Here is a 15,874-nt window from a genome sequence, read left to right as displayed (position 1 = left end):
AAAACAACATAGAAGACAGTATTTGTAAGCACCAGCAGCACAAATCAAAACATAACTGACTTCAAAATGTCATTTTTCTTCATAAGAATCTGCTAACAGCGAAGCTGATGTTAACACAGCAGTATAGAAAATTGTTTGAAATTTTAAGCAAATTAAAGTGAATGAAAATACAGAAACTAGTAATTCTATCAAGCATTTTTTTCAGCCATATGGCAGTACCTAACATTAGCATGTAAAACAGCAGATTTACAGTATAATGAAGAGGATTATAGAGTCCTAAGTCTTTGTAAAATCCTGTGTCTTGGTTTAGGGTTTCTGTCCCACTGGTAATTTAAAGAGATTATTTTGAACAGTGTTATGCCATTTCATATGTTAAAACCACCATCTGATTAGAAGATCAAAAGAATTATTGAGAGCTAAAAGAAAATTACCCCAACGTAGCCAAACATAGTAGTACTGGCTTTCAGTCCACTGTTGAATTTATTTCTAGTAGATTGGTTCTTAGAACTTCCCCTATCTACCCATACAAGTAAAAAAAAAAAGAATAGGGCCATTTTGTTAGCAATATTGGAGCCAAAGTAATATTCATTCTGTCTGAATGATGCCTGGTGAAAATATTTCCAGTCTGAAAAGTTGGGGGTTTTTTTTGCACTCTGGTACTCCTGTAAGAATCTGTACATTCATAGGCTGAATTAGAGACCTAAGAAAGCATTAATTAATTTCTTCATGCTATTGCAGACATTAAAAAACCTCCAAATAACAAAACCAGAGATGTTTACTACTGCAGAATTACAAGTACCACATTACAAATACTAATAATCTTACAATGTTTTAAAATACTTCTCAGATCAATCTTAAATTATATTTTTTGAGTACCCTGGATAAAGAATTAAGATTTCTAGAAAACACTGGGATTTGAATTAGGGAACAATTTACACACAGGCGCAAGCAGTTTTCTGGTAACTACATTTGGGTTTCTGCAGCATCAGTACTGCATAATTCTCGATTAATAACCTTTTCAACTGTTCAGTGATGCCCCTTTAAAAAAACTACGTTAAGTAGTATTCTGAGCTACAGAACTACTGTAAAAGCAGCAAGCGTGCTATGACAACCCAGTTTTTCTGTACATATGATGTACTACTTCACTGTTAATTCAAGTTTCTGCTGTACAAGAGGGTTTTCTACCTGTACTGGTGCCTCCTGGTGTAAATCCAGTGGGTTTTTTTGATCCAAAAAGTCCACTCCCAAAGCCCACTGAAGAAGCTGATGTAGTTGCTGTAGCAGTGGAAGAGCCCAGAGTTCCAAAATTAAGTCCTCCTGTTGAGCTATTACAAAATAAGACAATTTGCAATAATTATTTTTCAAAATAAAAAAAAAAATCAAACAGTTTGAATTTCAGTTTCTTTCCCATGCCATCATTCATTTTCCCAAACCACACACAATGCAGCTGGACAAGACTAGAGTCCAAGCTCCCTAACACCAAACAGAAAGAGGAAGCCGATCTCCCCCTTTCCTTCTACAGCTCCCACTGCTTCCCCGACACTGAATTCCAGCATTTGTTCAACTCCTTGCTGAGCTGATACATCTTGCTAGACCAGTGGGAAATTTGAACTTTTCTCTATTAAATCATCTCATCAATTCTGCGTTATTATCTCCCTGAACTACTGAGATGGGAGAACAAATGCTAGAGGCAGCGCAAAGATGACAACAAACCTGGACAAAAGCAAGCTACCAGTCTGTTTAGATACCTCTGACTAGAAACCTCAACCAATGTTTACTTAACTCTTAAGTGGTAAGCAAAGACATGCAACCATTCACATCCACCACACAACTTTGTCATATCTTACCACCAAAACACACTGATGCATGAATTCATTTTTTTACCAAAATGCTATCCCTTCCCCTGCAGGTGTCAACCATGGAGGATCCATGCCTACCATACTTTCTTTTCTGAATGTATATTTGTCAAAGTTACAGAAATAAAATTCCACAGCTATTTTCACAGATGAAGGGGAAGAAAGAAGGAGAAACTCAAGAGATCAGTCACTACTAGGAAAATTAAGCCTTTTTTATTTTGGGCAACTACACATTTTAGAAGTTTCATGGCAAATAGAGAACAAGCTTTATACTTAGCAAAGAACACACTAAGTTACTGTACAAGACACAGGGGAATATAATAATCATGACTATCTCTAACCAGTGAAATTACAGGTACTAGCAGCCAGATGAATATATGATTTTCAAAATGCAAAATGTTGCTTTAAGTTGACAAAAGATCAGTTGAATAACTTACTTATAGTAACTTCCTGCCCCCATCTGTGAGCCTTTTTAGGAACTAATAAGTTTTTTCTAACCTAAACAATTTTTGCTTAAGTACAAAAGCAGCAATGAAACAGAATGCAATTCAGACTTCATGCTAACAGCTGTCAAAGTATTTTGTTTCAGGTGGTCAGTATTCTCTCATCATTCCCTTATCTCCTCTCTTTTTGTATGGACGCAGCTCCTAGACATAAGTTAAACACAAAAGTAAATCCTTAAAAAAAAAGTTATAATTAGCTTTTAGATTGAAACTTTTCAAAATACCTACAAAACCAATTGTAGCAAGCCCAGCAAAAGTTGTTTAGAATGCAGACTCACTAATCATCCAACTCCACAGGAGCCAAAGCATTTCATCTTTAGTCCCAGAATTTCAACATACCAAACTACAGCACCATGACCTAATGGCTTGTAAACTTAAACATACAACATGGTGCTTCTCTCACTGGTCAGGAGTTCATGTTTCTCATCTTTTTCCAGCACAGACAAGGGTGACTGAGTATTTTTCTTGTTTCAGCATTATAGTAGAAGCAAGCTAAGGTACACAATATAAAATTCAGCATTATGGGACAAAAAAAAACCAAACAAAAAACAAACTAAAAAGCCCAAATAAAATTAAGTGGCATTTTGTTTGTTTGTTTTCCAAACAGAAAGAAACCAGAATATAGAAATAGAGCAATGACAGCATTCTCACCAGTAGGAGAAAGCATGTGCCAGAAGGTCTATCTACTCCCCACAGATGGAAGGAAGAGGAGCTCAGGTCACTGAAGTCAGGTCTTACCTCTAATTTTAGAACTAGAACAAAGCATTGCACCTGCCTGAAGCATACTATAGAGAACATGAATTAAATAAGAACAGCAAGCATAAGTACTCTATGAACAGCTATTGGTGCAACGCAGGAATTGGGTAGGCTGGTGTATCATACAGGCTTTGAGCCACCAGAATATTATGTCTGAGTGGTCACACTGATGAATAACACTTATGTCTGGACAACACAAAAAAGGCTCTTTTCTCCCAACACCTGGCAATACTGTCTTAGACCCAGCTCATAAGAACAACAGCTTCTTCTTATAGTCTCAAAGAAGTCATCCCGTAGGGATGCTCAAGATTCACCAATCATCCAGCAGTAAAATGGACTCTTCCTCTGTGGTACTCCTTGACCAACAGCCCTGCAGACTCATCCTGTTTGTAAGAATAAATACATGAATAAAAATGCAGAGTACCATACTGTTATTAATTAGCACCTGTTAAACTTTCACTTACTATTTTGAAGTAATCAAAAAGCAGCCAGAACAGTAAAAAAACCCACAAACAAGTATTTTTAAGTTTAGTAGGCAGTTGTTAACAAGTGCAGATCAACATTCCCCTTGTTGAAGGCAGTATATTTAGAAGAATGTTTTTGAATAAACAAATATTATTTTATTTTGCTCATTTTAATCACAGGAAACCTGCATTAAACAGGCATGCAGCAAAAACCCCTTAAGTTCTTTACCAATTCCATATAGCACACCTTAACTGCGGGGGTAAAAACCAACCAACACAAACAGAAAATGCCAAACCAAGCACAGGTAACATAAGAATGTCATCAATCTGTCATGACCACAAAATTGAGAGTATTAGAAGAGACTCTGAAAACTTGTTCCTTCTCATAGAGGCTTCCAAAAACCAATACTGCCATTTAATCCAGAGATACTCTTTCACATGCAGATGTTCAATTTCCTTCCACTCCTGCTACTAATTCCTGCCAATTCTGACAAATAAGTATTTTCCAATATATCTGCTTTAGGTGAAGTTCTCTTGAGTGATTGATTTCACCTGATCAGATTTGGGAAAAACTCTGATGCAAAGCTCCACTACAACAGTTCTAATCTTCAATGGAGGCATAAGAACAAGCAGGTCAGAAAAAACAACCTGTGCTAGCTCAGTTCTGTGCAAAGAAAGAAAAAAGGGGAGAAAAAAACCCCAGCAACAACAAAGACTTCCCTATTCTGAGAAACCTAAATACTAATAATGCCTTTAATATATAGTGTGCTTTATGTCACAGACACATCAAAGTGCAGCCAAGTTCTCCTTTTACTCCAAGACACTACACACCAAGTGAAAGGTTATTTGTATCAGAAAAAATAAAGCTGCATCCAGCTTCGGGAAAAAAAAAGGCAATTTCACATCTGAACGTTAAACATTTGGGCTTTGACATCAGCGAGCTCCATGCCGCACACGCAAGCTCAGGGTGACTGCTGAAACCTAGATACGCCTACAATTCACATTCTGCGTTCAGAACGTTAGAGAGAACTGTGGAGACACGCTGCTCCGACAAAGCCAAAATACAGCAAAATTAGAAGAGCACCTCCCTTTGTTCCTAGCTGCTGAACAGATTGATCCCTATGCCTGTATTTACGAAGCCGGCCATGAAGCAGATGAAGCAGGAAGGGCACCCCCGCCCCCTGGGGCGGACATGGTGAAACCGGTTCACCCGCGCACCGACGGCCCCTTCGGCCATGCACCGGAGCTCCGGGCCCCCGAGCGCAGCTGGAAAGGCGCCAGGACACACAGCGCAGGGCGTGCGCTCCCCCCGCCCCCCCACACCCACGTGTGCCGCCCGGGCCTGCCCCGCCGCGTCCGCCCCGGCCGGGCACGCCGGGCTCGACAGTGGGCCGTGCCGCGGGGCTCGGCGGCCCCGGGAGCCAGGGGCCCGCGGGCTAGGGCCAGGCCGAGCCGAGCGGAGGTGCCGCGTTACCTCGGCGTGGCGGCTCCGAAGGAAAAGCCCTCGCCCCCTCCTCCTCCTCCTCCTCCTCCTCCCGCCCCGGCGGCGGCGGCCGCCGCGGAGCCCAGGGTCCCCGCGCCGAAGGAGAAGCCCGCAGACATGGCGGCAGCGGCGGGAACGGCCGGAGAGCGGGCCTGGGAGATGGCAGCGAGCCCCAGCGGCGGGAGCGGGGGAGGGCGGCGGCGACGGCCTCCTCAGGGTCAGCGGCGACGGCCTCCTCAGCACCGCATCGCGCCCGGCGCCAACTTCGAACCGCACGGCGGTCGCGAGCGCGCAGCCCCCAGCCACGCTCCCTCCGCGCGCGCGCCGCAATGCACCACGGGACGGCGCCGCAGCCGCCCCGCCCGCCGGCCCTTAAAGCGGCAGTAACGTGCGGGACGGCAACGGCCCATTCAGGCGAGGCCTGCCCGCTCTGCAGCACCCCGGGCACCGCAGACACTCGGTTTGGAAGATGGAAGCATCCGCGGCCGAAAACCGGGGGGGGCCGCGGCTCCGCGACAGCCGACGGCTCCTGGGCTACCGCCCCCGCCGGGCGCCACACCTGCCGGCAGCCGGGCTGGGCCTGGGCACGACCCGCACAAGAGGCGGACATAACGGAGAGCCTCCTGCCGAAGCCCGTCATCGAGCCGGGTGCTGACCCGGCCGCCTTCCTGAGGGTTTTGCGGTGCCCGCCCAGCTGGTCCCGCCACCCGCGTCGCCGCCGTGCTGCGGCTGCCCTGCCAGGCGGCTGGGACGGGCCGTGATGCCTCCACGGCTGCCTCCAGGTAACCGGCCAGGAAGCAGGAAACCTGCTCAAAATCCAACTCCAGTTTCATGAAAACCCCGAAAGCCACTTAATTTCCAGTTGAACCCAGGGTCGTGGCCAGCACAACAGCACACAGTCCTTATCTGCCTCCCCAAGGACCCACCTTGTTTTTCAACACCTGTACAAACTACAGCACCTGAACAGCACGAACTCAATTACTAATTGCAGCCCTCGTTTACTGCACACGTTACTGCTCACGTTTCCCCTGCCCAGCTCTGCTTCACTCACAAATGCAATGGGGCACTGCGTGAAGCTGCATAAATGGTTCCATCCCTGCCCTGTCCAGTTGCTGGATCATGACGCATCTCGCACAAAACCGGGGAACTGTAGGAAGCCACTGCTGAAATGCAGGGGAGTTCCTCAGTATCCTACACACCACGTTTGCTCAGGAAAAGCCATTACTAGGCTTTTCTTTTAAATTTACTTGATAGTCTAGATGAGTCATAGTGCTATAAAAGGGTTTATATTATTACCTCTGGCGCTTCTCAAAGCATCCCAGGCAATGCAAAAACCTCTATGTTCAGTGCTGTGACTGCTGATGACTGTGGGTGGCCGACAGCTAGTATTTACTGGAAAAATCTTTGAGATTATTTATGTGTGACTGAATTGCTGCCCTCTACACACAGCAGAGCTTCAGGCACATAGTTGAATGTAATTTGTGATGTTTAGTCCATGTTTACTTATATATTGCATGCATGTGCCTATCTTTGAACATCTGAAAAAAATGAAAGCCCCAAAACTGTGAAATATTAAGTGGCATGTATGGAATGATTTCTACAGAGTCATTTGTCAACAAATTCTTCTGATCAGACAGGCCATAAAGTGACAAGATATATTGGCATAACAGGAGAAGGGGACTTGTCAGGGAGAGTGATGCCTTTGTAATATGATTTTAATAACTTGTGACAGTCTATGAATGTCACCACTCAAAAACTTTTAAGTTCAAGATCACAAAGTCTGTTAGTAAAAGAGCTTAATTTTGTATAAAAATCATCCTACTGAACCATTTCTAATGTAGATAATAACTATCAAACCAGCAAGACTTATATAGCCCATTCTGCAACCTTTAAGCTAAGTTTTATCATGTCTCTTAACTACTGTGCAGCACGCGCAAGATTTTTGTGCACCAACACCCACACAGCTACAGCATGGATGAGTCACTGCACTGTGCAGATTGTTATTTGTTCTTGTACATCCTAAAATTCTAACACCCCATCCCAACACGCTTTTACCAGTTCTTACTTCAGTAACGACTTTCACACTGTCTTCCACAAGATCCCCACAGAGAAGCTGTTGATGTATGAGCTGGATGAGCAGCGAGGTGGATTGAAACCTGTCTGAACAATTGGGTCCACAGGGAAGTATCAGTGGCACAAAGTCTAGTTGGAGGCCACTACAATCCAGGGGTTAATACAGGGTCCAGTCCTCTTCAACATCTTCATTAATGATCTGGATGACAGGTCAGAGCATACCCTCAGCACGTTTACTGACACCAAACTGGGAGGAGTGGCTGATATCCGAGGGGGTCCTGCTGCCATCCAGAGGGACCTTCACAGGCTGAAGTAATGGGCTGACAGGAACCTCATGAAGTTCAACAAGGAGAAGTACAATGTCCTGCACCTGGGGAGGAACAACCCCAGGCACTAATATCTGTTGGAGGCCACACAGCAAGGAAGCATCTTTGCAGAAAACTACTTGGGTGTCCCGGTGGATCCCAAGTTGAACATGAGCCAGCAGTGGGCCCCTGCTGCAAAGAATGGCATGCTGGGCTGCATTAGGCAAAGGATCGCCAGCAGGCTGAGGGAGGTGATCCCCTCTACGCAGCACTGGTGAGGCTACACCATTGACTACTTGACTGGAGCACCTCTCCTATGAGGAAGGGCTGAGAGCTGGGGCTGTTCAGCCTGAAGAAGAGGCAGCTCTGGGGGATCTTATCCACATATATAAATAATTGAGAGTGCAAAGAGGATGCAATCAATCTTCCCAGTGGTGCCCAGTGACAGGACCAGAGGCAATGGGCACAAACTGAAACACAGGAGGCTCCATCTGAACATCAGGAAACACTTTTCTACTGTGAGAGTGACAGAGCACTGGCACAGGCTGCTCAGAGAGGTGTTGGCCTCTATCCCTGATGATATTTAAAAGCCACCTGGCTCTCAGTGGCCCAGCTTAAGCGGGCCAGTTGGACTTGATACCTCCGGAGGTTCCTTCCCACCTCAGCCCCTCTGTGATACCACAACAAAAAGGACCATCTTCCAGGAATTTCCCCATTCCTAAGACTCTGAAAGACTGAAACTCCTCCGTGTCATGAACATAGGCCTGGGCAACCAGGGAACGGCCCTTGTTTTCCACACACTTACTGCCACCCCGCCGCGGGGCCCAGGACCGCTCTCTCCTCAGGGCTGGCCACCAGGAGGGGCTTCACGGCCAGCGCTGAGCTCCGTGGCCCCCTGCACAGTACCCACTGCCCCTTCCTCCCCCTGGGTCTCACAGAGAATCCCCAGGCACTGCGGCACACAGCGCGGCCCAGCTTCCCGCCCCCGCCCGCCGGTCCCCGCCGCCGCAGCCCAGCTCAGCCCAGCCCGGCCCGTCACCGCCCGCGCCCGCCGGTCCCCGCCGCCGCCTCACTGCGCCCGTCCCTGCGTGCGCATGCGCGCCGCTCGTAGCGCGGCGGAGACGCAGTGCCCACCGCGGGGGGGCGCCGCAAGGAGCTGGCTCCGGCTTCGTCCCGCCCCAGCAGCGGTCCCGCCCCGCCGCGCCCCGCCCCGGAAGCGTTTCTAGGTGACGGCCGCCCCGGCCCGGCTGCGGCTGAGCGGGCACTGCTATGGAGCACATCCGCACCACCAAGGTACCCCCGCCTCGGCCTCACCGCACCGGCTGGGGCGGTGCTTCGGGAGGGGCGGTGGGAGACAGGCGACAGGGGAGCGGTGGCGTTGCTAGTGCCGCGCCGGTAACGGCGGGGCGGGGAGGGCCTGTTGGGCCCGGCTGCTCCCCGCCCCGCCGCTGTCAGCTGTGGGCCGGGGCGTTGTTGTTCTCCTGCCATTTTGTGGCTGGTGCCTTCCCGCGGGGGCTGCGGGCCTGCCCGTGCCTCTCGGGGTGTCCCTGGGCCCGAGGGGGCCGCCGGCGGCGGGGGTGCCAGTCTCAGGCCCCCCGGGCCCGGCCGCTCCCGGAGGCCTCTGGGTCGGGCCCTCTCCGAGCCCGGGGTAAAAACGGCCGTGGGGAGCTGGGTGCCGGCTACGCCCGTGGCGCCCTGCTGGGGTGAACCGCCTCCTTAATAAGGGGTAGGCGCTAAAAAGTCTTCTGGTGTGACAATGGTCGTAATGCGGGGTGGGGAATAGAAGCAGCCAGCTGGGAGGGGATTGCAGTTGGGTTTTGTGCTCTGGATGCAGTTCCCTGCAGTTCTTTCCAGCTTTACAGGCAAATCAGCTGTGAAAACAATGCTGCTTCCCCACCCCCCTCCCCCCCCAAAGGCTGGTGTGTGTTGTTAGGAATGCAGGCTGTCAGTATGCGTGCCATGTGTTAGCCTATTCAAAAAAATAAGCTAAGCTGCAGTTGACACTTTAGAATGTTCTGATTTGCTTCTATTTTTAGTTTGTCCTTCCTCTATAATGAAAATGTAAAAAAAAGTCTTCTTTCTTGTAAATAAGCTTGAAGTAAGTTTTTAAGTTGCAGCTCTTCTAGAATTACATTTCTAGTAGTATTTTTCTCATCTTGCTCATCAGCCCTGGCTGCAACAGCTGCTGAAAAGACAACCCCTCTCTGTTGGGTCCTGGAACTTGTCAAGTGATTAGTTCCTTAATCTGATAGTCTTGGCTTTAAACTAGACTTAGATACGTGTGGATAAAAGGAGTGGTTTTATTTCAGCTCCAAATAGTAGGTTTATAACCAATAATTATGTGAAGGGACAGGCTTTTAATTTTTTGGAGTAATAGCTCATATACGTTTTATATAAAATGTGTATAGCTAATTTTATTTTTCAGATATATTTGCATGTGTATGTATGAAATAAGAGGAAGGGCTCTGATGAAGCTACTATAAATGGCACTTCAGTTTACTGGATGGAATAATCTTGCACCAGGCTGACAGACTGGAGATAAGGTTTCTTTATCAGCCTATTTACTTTTAAACCTGAAACTCCTTGTTTGGGAACTGAATATTGTATTGCTACAGTCCATAGCTAATTTCAGAACAAAAAGTAGACAAAAACCAAAGTGTCTTGATGACCCGAGTAGCTGTTTAAGTTTCAAACCTGAAATTGAGGCTAGAAAGGATACAGGGGACTGACTTTGCATCTGCAAGTGATTGTGTTTCTCCATGTTGTTGGGCCCCTGCTGGGGAAAATACTTCATGTAGCTATATAAATGAAGAGACAAACAAGCTCTGAACACAACTTATAAGATACAAGACTTACTACATGAAGCAATTTTTTTATAATTAATATAAACCAACTTATTGTAGAATTTCATGGCTAGAAATAGATGAAGTTTTTGGTTATAATTATGAGGCTTGCTTAGCTTTTTGTAAGCTGTTGGTTTATTGAATATCCAGGTGGATTGAAATACATACGTGCTAGTTGGTAATAATTATTACACTTACAGGAAGCAAGAAAACTAAAGCATAGCCTGCACTGTGGGCCTTAAGTTCTGTGCAGGTTCAAGTTGGAACTCATTCCAGCTGTGCTGAGACATACCTACTTTTTCCAATCTGACAGCACCTCATGGCTTTTTTCAACTTGTTTTATTAAAGTAATAGTTAAATAAGCTTGAAGTAAGTGTGGTCTTGCACAAATTAGCTGCTGTGCAAGGAAGTTGTCATCCCTAGGAGAAGATGGTGAAATAGGTTTTAGTCCTCAAATTTCAGTTTGCTGGAAATGTTGAAGTTAAAATTGTCTTAGAACTGTCAGCAGAGCTACCTGAAATTAAGTTTAGCTTTTCGTGGCATTAAACTGTCCAAGAGGCTTATGTTGAATAAAGAAGCGAGGTCAACTTAAAAATCACTGCTGTCTGAAAATTTCGTACTGAAATAGTAACAAACGATAAAAACAAGTTCACAATATGTGGTGGTAAAATTTCCCAATGAAGCTGTAAAACTATAGTGTCCTTAAAAATGTTTTAAAGGAAAACATAGTAAAAAGACTGGAATTTCTTTAGTCAAATCTTTCTTTCAGTGAAAATACAGATGGGTTTTCTACTGGAGATGGAAAGTTTTGCTTAGCTTGACTGCTAAATCCTAATTTATGTTCGCAAGCCTGAGACTTACATAGGGAAGGGAAAATGCCATTTAATTTCAGGAAATGTCATACAAAATCGTAATAAAGGCATCTTGGAATCATACACTGTAACTGTTTTTGTTTTAGATTAATTGTTCTAATTTAATCACTCATCTTTTTTAACGCAAGACTTCAGAAGTATAGTTTCAGCCTTCCTTTCTGTTCTAACTTGTCTCCTATATTGAAACGTTTCTTTGGGGTTTATTGCCTATAATCTGTAACTCCTAATCCCAATAAACTGTTTGGTGATACTTTGTACTCTATATTACTGAGGTAGCTGTTCAGATTTCTGCGGGTTTAAAAACTCACTGATTTGTTAGTGGTAGCTACTGTCAGAATTATCACTTCTGACTACCTAAATGGCCTTTGTTTACAGATGTGATAAAAACTTAATAGCAGTCTTAAATCTCTTAATCTTGTGAACCCATTCTCTTAAAAATGATTGACTTTTTTCCATAACTAAGGATTTGCTAAACTTCATGATTAAAAAGGAGAAAAAGAAAAAAAAAGTCTATCTACCTGAATACCTGTTAAAGCTGGTTTGGGTCAAGTTTAAATGAACATTGTCATCTGTGGAAGGCCAATCTAAATTACATTTCAGTTGTCTTTAAGGAAGGTATCTAGAACTTAGCTTTCAGAATTCTGGAAGACTTCACCACCGAAGAGGAAGTTGGAGCACTAACGCCTGTCCTCATCTAACATAGAAATACAGCTTTGAGAATAGCTGCTTTGTTATGTGGAGGAGAAAGGAACTTTGCATGTCAGGATTTTGTGGGTTGTTTTACTGTAACACAACTGGAGCAGTTTCTGTGCACTTCACAATTTGCTGGAGAGATGCAGTGCCAGGTACCTGAGGAGTTACCGCTACAGAAGTGCCCAAAATGAATTCTGGGTTTTGGCTGTGCTATATTGATTTATGTGACTCTGTATCTGAGCACTGATACTTTGCTGGTTACAGCATAACGTATTTTGAGGTACTGATGTGTGTAGCTGCTTTTTTTTTTTTTTTTCTTTCTAAACTAAAATCTAGATTATTATAGTAGCATGGGCTTTTAGTAGGTATTTGGATTTCTTCTGTTTTTCTTTGTATGCATTAATTTGCTTTTCTAACTTTCAAAAACAAAATTAGGCCTTGCTAGATTATAAGAAATTTATAAGAAATAGCTGAATTGAAAAGACAAATTGTCAGTGTTTTATATGTGCTTTTAGTAGATTAAAAAAAAAAAGTTTGTAAATATGGATTAAAATGCTTAACATCAGCACAGTAGATATGTGCTCTCCGAGTCGCCTCATCTGAGCGCTGGTCTTGCTGGTGTGCAAGTTTTTGGAGTTCTGCAATACGTTAAACAGCAGTAGCAGCAAGCCTCAAGAATAAGACCTTTAACTTGGCATTGATTAGGTAGTGCTGCTGAGAAAGAGGAATGCATGGAGGTAAGCCATTCTCCATGCTCCTTTTCTGTATGACACGCAAAAAATCATGTAACATTTGCTTCAAGTGAAGCAAACTGGAGCCTGTGAAGTTATAATCAGCAGATAAGACGCAGGCTATCTAGAAATTGCTTTCTTTTGAAATGTTTTCCATAGGATTGAGATAACAATGTTGATGGAATACCAGGAGGAGAGGTTTACCCTTGCAAGACTCGGGCTTGAAATACCTGCTTCAAACGCCTGCACAGTCCTTGAATTTCTAGGAAATTGTTATAATTATTAGTGTAATACTTGCATGTCATTAGTATTTATTTTGACTGTGAGGCAAGGTAATGATGATCTAGATTTTTAAAGCTGAGGATGATATGAAAGTCAGTAGATACCTAAAATTGAAGTCAGGAGGACTTAATCTTTGTGGCTTTGAGTCTGCAGACAGCCAAAAAAGCATGTTACTGAGATCAGCTGTTAATTTGGTGCTGGCATCTCAATACCAGGAAATTGTTAGTGTTTGCTCTATTTTGGGGAAGCAGTCTAAAAGCTTAATAATTGTTTTTAATTATTTCTTTAAAAACTTGATGTCCTGGTCTCTTTTACTAGTAAGTAACCATAGTGATTATATATGTGGAGTAAGTACTCTGTTGAGCTTAGCACTGTGCCTTCATTATGCACTTCTGTATTGAAACAGGGTATTTTAACTAGCTAGTTTTCTCAAAGATTATGTGACCGTTATTGTGTTCATAATAGTTTGGCCTGAATAGCCTTATGTGTGCTGTGTTATGCTTTCTACCATTTTCGGAATTACTGCACAGACTGACAGTGCTTTTGCAAAATTAGGGTTTGTTTCCTGCAAAAATTAGATTTTGTTCCCACTCCCCTTTTCTCTTACAGGTAGAGCAAGTGAAATTACTGGATAGGTTCAGCACGAGCAATAAGTCACTGACGGGAACTCTATACCTTACAGCAACTCATCTGTTATTCATAGATTCAAGCCAGAGAGAGACGTGGGTAAGGATAATGAATGCTTATGGCTCAGAAACACAGGTTCTCATGCATTTTTTTTCTTCCTGATCTAAGATGAACACTTTTGTAAATGAATTCAACCTAAGTTATAAGTTATTCCCCACACTCTCCTTGTTCATGGCGTCATAATAACTTAATGATTTGCAGATTGTATTTTTGCATGACACTGCTGCATTTTTGACATCAGGTAATGTTGAAAATGTTCAAGCTGCTGTAATTTTTTCTGTAGCTTTCATTTGTGCTCGGGAGTGAATGCGTGGTGGTTTTCTTTAAATAACTGACTTGCACCACCATTCAGAGGCAGGAGTGGGAGACTGCTGGATAGTTTTAAGCATCAGGTTTAAAATTTCAGCATTAACTTACCTTGTATTTAGATCCTGCTTAGGTTAAATGAGACAGCAAAATCTGAAGATCTAGGCTTTGGTGAAATACTGATGATCCCATGCCCTATTTTTTTTTTTTTTTTTGAGTGGTAAGCAGCTGTTTCTTCCCAAGTGTTCATCTCCACAATAAAAGGAACTGCAGTTTCTTGGAGACCAGTTGTACAATCAAAGTTGGCTAGTACAGTAATTACCATTAGTTTTTCTGTTCTTTGCCACATGGTGGCACACATGTGGACATCAAGTTCTGGCTTCCACTGCAGCCTGGCTACCTGACAAAGTTAGTGTCTCCAGGATGAAATCTCATTTCCCTAGGTATGGTTAATTTTTTTTCTATAGGTGTGTTTTTCTAGATGACCCTTAATTCTGGTTATCTGACTAGTTGCCTCACAGTACTTCCAAGAAAAGTTAATTTTCCATGGTTTGTTCGTGGAAACAATATACAATTTTGTACAAACCAAGCTGTTATCCTTTTGAACAAAATGGATTATTGGGGAGAACATGATTCAGAAGCACTACTTGTCTCCCTGTGCACTACCTTAAAAGGCTTAATTTGGGCGAAGTTGAACCTATATTCTAAGTATTGCATTTCTGTGATGATAATGCAAGTACCAAATATAATTATGATGATGTCCCCAAGATATATTCTCTTTGTAAATGCATTTTTGGCAGTGTAGTTTTCAAATGCATGTCCAATTCTGATCAATATTGAAGAGGAGATGATTGCTTCAGTAAGGTAATTGAAATTCTATCGAGAACATCTTGTTCGGTTGAGGTAATGTTTCTGTGGCTTTCTTCCCATGGCTGAACAGCTGTTACTTTCCCATGTATCTTCCTGAATCTTGTGCAGATTTGCTGCACAGATAAATATATGGAGGACTTTTATATATTCATTGTTTTGACAGTCTTCTGTTAAAGTGGCTGAAAGGCATGTAGCAGAGACTGTCATGTCTATATAACCCTATGGGTAATACAGGAAGTGGTTTTCCTAATATTTTGTTTGTTCTGTAGATGTTAAATACTGGAATTGTAAAGTCTTCAGCATCTTCTGTATCTCTTCTTATTCTTTAAGTTGCTTTGCCTGACATGCTTTATTTTGTCTGAAAATTTTGAAGTGTGTTCCTGTAGATTCTTAAAAAGATACCCTGTTTGGACCTTCATTAGATGTAAGCTTGTCAGTTAGCAAAGTTATAGAAGAGTACTGAACAACCACAGTGGAGTTCTACTTCTCACTTTTTCATCTAGAAGGCTATTTACTGTTCCTCACAAACACCTCAAAATATGAGGGAAGAGAATAATTAAATATTGACTAATCAAAGTATCCTGACCAAAATGCCAGTCTTGGATCTCTTGTAAATTTATTTCTTTTTATAACTAAATTATTTACAAAATTACTCAAAATCCCTGTTCAACGTTGATTAATGTCTTACCTGTTCTTATAAATAGTATGGTGTTCTTGTTTCTCAGCAGTGTGCTTACACTGTGAGGTTTTTCTGTGCCATAGATTCTACATCATCACATCGCTGCAGTAGAAAAACTTCCCTTGACTACTTCAGGCTGCCCGCTTGTCATCCAGTGCAAGAACTTCAGGATAGTTCATTTTGTCGTTCCCAGAGAAAGGGATTGTCATGACATCTACAACTCTTTGCTTCAGCTGTCAAGAACAGGTAATATAAAAGACATTGCAGTATATGCCTGGATAACGAGTTGATGGGAGTGGAAAACAAAAAATCCATGGCTTTTTTACATAACACACATATGAAAATTCTCTTAAATGGATTTGGTGTGTAAAAAATTTTAATGATTAAGTATTAATTTGCCTACAAATTCAGATGATGTGCTGTCTGGCTCTTGTAGGTCACCAACAGAATATGAGACTTTTAGGGTTTTTT

General features: G+C 43.4%; 2 protein-coding genes across 4 annotated transcripts in view; one reads left to right on the top strand and one right to left on the bottom strand.

Moving 5' to 3' along the window:
* NUP58 (nucleoporin 58) overlaps positions 1-5,369 on the bottom strand; it is a 35,627-nt gene extending 30,258 nt beyond the window's left edge. For both annotated transcript variants that reach the window (XM_055701712.1, XM_055701713.1), the window contains exons 1-2: positions 5,054-5,369; positions 1,186-1,325 (exon numbers count right to left, since the gene is read on the bottom strand). In XM_055701712.1, coding sequence (XP_055557687.1) covers positions 1,186-1,325; positions 5,054-5,181 — 268 coding nt within the window. In that variant the 5' untranslated portion in view covers positions 5,182-5,369. The remainder of the gene's footprint in view (positions 1-1,185; positions 1,326-5,053) is intronic.
* Positions 5,370-8,617: 3,248 nt separating this feature from the next.
* MTMR6 (myotubularin related protein 6) overlaps positions 8,618-15,874 on the top strand; it is a 28,534-nt gene continuing 21,277 nt past the window's right edge. The window contains exons 1-3 of one of the 2 annotated variants that reach the window (XM_055702598.1): positions 8,618-8,733; positions 13,471-13,587; positions 15,487-15,649. In XM_055702598.1, coding sequence (XP_055558573.1) covers positions 8,710-8,733; positions 13,471-13,587; positions 15,487-15,649 — 304 coding nt within the window. In that variant the 5' untranslated portion in view covers positions 8,618-8,709. Of the gene's footprint in view, positions 8,734-13,470; positions 13,588-14,093; positions 14,298-15,486; positions 15,650-15,874 lie in introns of those variants that run through there. The other variant, XM_055702599.1, reaches the window with a different exon arrangement.

Source organism: Falco cherrug, chromosome 2 (genome assembly GCF_023634085.1).
Source record: "Falco cherrug isolate bFalChe1 chromosome 2, bFalChe1.pri, whole genome shotgun sequence".
Taxonomy (NCBI): Eukaryota; Metazoa; Chordata; class Aves; order Falconiformes; family Falconidae; genus Falco; species Falco cherrug.
The sequence above is the reverse complement of the archived record's forward strand: the minus strand, read 5'-3'. Positions and strand labels throughout refer to the sequence as shown.